The sequence below is a fragment of the Corapipo altera genome, unplaced genomic scaffold, assembly GCF_003945725.1.
Source record: "Corapipo altera isolate COAL_440 unplaced genomic scaffold, ASM394572v1 58740, whole genome shotgun sequence".
Classification (NCBI taxonomy): Eukaryota; Metazoa; Chordata; class Aves; order Passeriformes; family Pipridae; genus Corapipo; species Corapipo altera.
Window position 1 is genome coordinate 9,254 of NW_020885444.1, and position 5,352 is coordinate 14,605.

General features: G+C 46.2%; 1 protein-coding gene across 1 annotated transcript; it reads left to right on the top strand.

Annotated features, from left to right (window-relative positions):
- Positions 1-1,157: 1,157 nt before the first annotated feature.
- On the top strand, positions 1,158-4,684 carry LOC113940514 (integrin alpha-11-like; the record flags this gene model as incomplete). Its single annotated transcript, XM_027631666.1, has 4 exons — positions 1,158-1,272; positions 2,761-2,888; positions 3,503-3,651; positions 4,540-4,684. Coding segments are annotated over 4 exons (537 nt in total), but the record flags the coding sequence as incomplete, so codon positions are not given.
- Between the last annotated feature and the right edge of the window lie 668 nt (positions 4,685-5,352).

Genomic DNA, 5,352 nt, shown 5'->3' on the forward strand with positions numbered 1-5,352 from the left:
AATTCATATATTTATATATTCTCTATGAATTGGATATATCCTATTATATATAAATAGAAATATATACATATATATGCATGATAGGATGTATAATTCATGCATTTATATATAATCTATGAATTGTATATATCTTATTGTATATAAATAGAAATATATATATGCATAATAGACTATACAGTTCATATATTTATATATATTTATATAGTCTATGTATATTTATATATTATGTATGAACTGTATATATCCTATTATATATAAATAGAAATATAAATGCACGATAGACTATACAATTCATATATATATTTATATAGTCTATATATATTTATATATTATATGAATTGTATATATCCTATTATATATAAACAGAAATATATATTTATATGCATGATAGACTATACAATTCATACATATATTTATATATTCAAAATATATTTTTATATTATATATTAATTGTATATATCCTATTATATATAAACAGAAATATATTTATATGCATAATAAAATATAGAATTCATATATCTATATATTTATATACTCAATATATATTTTTATATTACATATTAATTGTATATATCCTATTATATACAAATAGAAATATATATTCATATGCGTAATAGACTATAGAATTCATATACTTTTATATATCCATATATGTTTATTTAAACATATGTTGGTTTTATGTTTAGATTTTAATATATTTATATATATTATATAATTTCCTATTATATATATTAATTATATATATTCTATTATGTATAAAAATATAAATATGCCTACACACACCTATGTATCATAATATAAATATACATACAGAGAGAGAGAGACACACAGATACACAAACTGATATATATCTATACATATAGATATATAGATATATATTTTTATTGTGGACTCCCCATGCCTGGGAGTGTCCAAGGCCAGGTTGGACCGGGCTTGGAGCAGCCTGGGCTGGTGGGAGGTGTCCCTGCCCATGGCAGGGGGTGGCACTGGATGGGCTTTAAGGTCCCTCTCAACCCACCCCACCCCACGATTCCTTGTTTCATGCGCCAAAGAGTTCCAAACAAATCACCTTCTACGGGGAAAAAGATGCTGCAGGAGAGGACAACCCACAAAGGAAGAGGTGCCAGTTTTAACCCCATCCCAATGTTTCCCCCCAGGCCTGCAGCCCCCTCTGGTCCCACGAGTGCGGGAGCTCCTACTACACCACGGGAATGTGCTCCCGCGTCAACTCCAACTTCAGGTTCTCCAGGACGGTGGCTCCGGCTCTGCAGAGTGAGAACCCAGTGCCCTCAGCTCCCAGCCCGGCTCTGGAGGCAGAGGGAGCCTCCAGATCCCTGATCCCTCCAGCCCCAGGCAGCAAACAAACCCTGTCAGGGATTGGGAAAGGCAGGAGAGCGGAGGAAGCGGCTGCAGGGAAGTGATTCCGAGGGGGTCACGTCCACGGACATCTGGGAAACATTTCCCTCCTGATTGACACCCAGGGAAGACAAAAAATACCTTCTTCTTCCCAAAGCCAGGGATAAAAGCATCCAGAATATTTTATCAGAAGGCAAAATAGGGAAAGAATTCAGACTTGGCCGCACAAAACAAAGCTCTCATTGACTGGGAGAGAAAGTGGTTGGCCCGAATTTGTACATTTGGAGACGTGATTTTATTTTTGAGGTCTTGAAAAAGCTCCCTGGCTTTCCTGAGGCTGGGAGGAATTGCAGAAGCCTGTCCTGCACTGTCAGGGCTCCTGGAAGCTCCTCTTCCCAGCTGGGCACAGGATTTGATTCCCAATCTCCGTCACCCCTCTGGTGTGGATTAATTCCCATGGAATAGAGAGGGGCTTGGGAAAATGGGACCTTGGGGTGATCCAGGCAGTAGAGGCAGAGCCCACCACCAAATTCTCAGTGTCACTTCCCTCTTCATGGCCAGGAGGCGTTTTAGCACTTCTGCAAAGGGTAATTGGGATTTTAGGGGGGTTTAGAGGGTGTTATCATTTAGTAAGTGGGATGCAGGGGGTCAGCTCCTTTCCCTGGTTTCCAGGGTGAGACTGGGATTGGGATGGTGACACTCAGCCGAGGACCACAGTGATGGAGTGACCCGTGGTGGGTGACTCAAATCTGTCAATGCTCTAACCCGTGAAAGCCCTGGAAAAAGCAGCTGGTAAATGTCTGTCACCGGCAAATTCAGCTTCATCTGCTTTTCTGCCCCTTTTCCAAGGGGTGTTATAAAATGTAAGCAAAACAGAGACAGTGCTGAGCAATTTTCCCCACTGAAAACCACTCTGCTGCCTGAATCCTTCGTGGCTCGTGCTGCAGAGCCGAGCCCTGGGGTCCTCACTGGGGTTTTTTTGGCTGCCTCCTCGCTGAGGATTTAATGGGAAGGGAGGAAATGCCCGGCTGGTGCTGGCTGGGAGAGCAGGCAGGGCTGAGCAGTGACTCAGGAGCAAGGCATGGGCTGTGGGGAGAGCAGGGGCCGGATCCTGCTGCTCTTTGAACTGTGGAATTGTGTTAGACCGGATAAAAGCCCGAATCTGAATCAGAAAAGATGCCACTGAGTGTTATTCTTAGGAAGTGATCCCATTTTTTCTCAACAGAGAGGATTCTTGTGGCTTCTCTCCACCTTGCTGGAGCCCTGAGCTCTTCCTGAAGGATTGAAATCAGCTTTATTTTCAAATAAATCATCAGAGGAAGTACCTGGCTGGGAGGGAAGCCATAAATCTCCCCTTCACGAGCACCACTGAGGTGTCTCAATAACAGCCTGTATTTTCCACAGGATGCCAAACCTACATGGACATCATCATCGTTCTGGATGGATCCAACAGCATCTACCCCTGGGTTGAAGTCCAGCACTTCTTGATAAACATCTTGAAAAAGTTTTATATCGGTCCCGGCCAGATCCAGGTAAGACCCTGCACAACCTGTGTGTCTCCCTGTGTCACACAGAGTCCCCCAGCCCTGCTCATGGGGCTTCTCAAGGTCCCTTTGCTGGAAATGTGGCCTAATTTGGCACAAAACTCGGGAGGGGTTTTAATTCATGTCATGGAAATAATTCTCCCATTGATGTCCCTAAATGAGAGCTCACACCTCACATCCCGACAGGCACAAGGAGGATGAAACCCTATGGAAATATAGGCAGCATGTTCCATGTGTGAAGAGCTCCCCATCCTCTTCCTGTTAGTAATTGTGGGATGATTTGGGCAGGGATTTGGGCTGGAATTCGAGCAGGGATTTAGGCTGATATTTGGGCAGGGATATCCCCAACAATTTGCACAAATAACCCCAGTTTGGTCCCACCAGAGATGCTGTGGGTCCACACTGGGGCATCACCCCAAACCTTCAGAGCAGGGCAGGGGTGAGAGAAATCAAACTGAGCCTTTTTAGTGGTCCCAGAGAGGGAAATCTGGGGCGAGTGGGGACAGAAAAATGGAATTTTAATGGTGGTGGTTGTGTGTGGTTGACAAAGCTCATTGTGGGGGGGTTGTTGGCATCCTTTGTGATATTCCCTTAATCCCCAGGTCGGAGTTGTTCAGTATGGAGAAGATGTTGTCCATGAGTTTCATTTAAATGACTACAGGTCTGTAAAAGACGTGGTGGCAGCTGCCAGTCACATAGAGCAGAGGGGAGGCACTGAGACCAGGACTGCCTATGGGATAGAGTTTGCTCGGTAAAAACCTCTCACTTTCCTCTCCCACAACTTTTAAATCACCATTTCTTTGCCTTCCCTCCCCCTGCCTTCACTTTTCCTCACTGCTTAGCAAGTGGGTGATATGACCAGGCTAAAAATGCTTTTGTAAAGGGGTTTGGTCCTCAATTAATGCTTTAAAAATAATGCTCCATAAAATGGCTCTGCCCCCAGTTGGAGCTGGAGCAGAAGGAGAGAGCAGAGGCAGACTCTGGAATTGTATCCTCTTTCTGAAAGCACCCAGAGCTGAGCTCTCAGCCCCAAGCACTGTAGGGTAGCCAAGAACTTGTTGCAGCCGTGACCCACAGCTCCATCTCCTCTCTTATCAGGGACAAGTCCCTGCTCCTGCTTTTTTTTTTGCCACATCCCAACCAGTTATTCCTGTTGCAAATTGAGGGTATTTTCACAGAATCGTGAAATCATGGCTGGAAAAGGTGTCCAAGATCAATAACCAACTATTGACCCAGCACTGCCACTCCCACCACTCACCCACATCCCCCAGTGCCACGTCTCTGTGTCTGCTAAATCCCTGCAGGGATGGGGACTCCACCACCGCCCTGGGCAGCTGTGCCAGCGTCTGGCCACCCTTTGGGTGAAGAAATTTTATGTAATACCCAACCTAAACCTCCCCTGGCACCACTTGAGAGCATTTCCTCTCGCCCAGTTTTGCTGAATTAAGGCCCCTCTCCTGTGAGAAGCCACCTCCACCTGTGGAAAAATCCTCTTTTAACATCCTGAAACATTTCCTGATGGTCCTGCCCTACCCTGAGGGGGGTTCAAGGCGGGCAGTGGGGCTGTGCCAGCGGGCAGGGGTGGCACCAGGACCCTCCTGGCAGGGCTGAGCAGCCCAGGGCATCTCTTCACTTGCAGCTCGGAAGCGTTTCAGAAAGGTGGCCGGAAAGGGGCAAAGAGAGTAATGATTGTCATCACAGATGGAGAGTCCCACGACAGCCCAGACCTGGAGAAGGTGATCGAGGACAGCGAGAGGGACAATGTCACCAGATACGCGGTGGCGGTGAGTGAGGGGACAAACGGGCACTGAGAGGCTCCAAAAACCACCCAGGGGGTGCCCCGTGAACTCCAACACGACCTCTCCCAGTGTGTTCCTAGGGATCCCTGTTGCTGATCCTGCTTTTGCAGTGGGATGGGATGCTCAGCTCTGGATTGAGCTGCTGGAGCAGGTCAGGGAAAGGCAGGACCCCCAACTGCACGAGGGGTGTCCAGCCTGGAGGAACTGCAGCAGCTCCAGGGTTTGGTCCCACAATGGGACGGGTATCAGATGTCAAGGATGGGGAATCCTTTCATATGGCCACCCCTCAGGGGCTTTGGGATGGTTCTATCCATCGTGTAAAAATCGCAGCTGTGGCTGCCCCTGGATCCCTGGAAGTGTCCAAGGTCAGTTTGGACAAACTTGGAGCAGTTTGGACGAACTGGGATAGTGGAAGGTGTCCCTGTCCATGGCAGGGGGTGGAACTGGATGAGCTTTAAGGTCCCTTCCAACCCAAACCATTCCAGGATTCTGTGAAACCCAAAGTTTCACCAACCATTGAAACTGGATGGGATGAGCTGGAATCACATCCAATGGAATTTTCAGTATCTCCAGGGATTATCAGGGCTTACAAACCCCTTTTCCTGGGGTGTTCCTGCCCATGGCAGAGTTTGGAATAAGATGAGATACAAGGT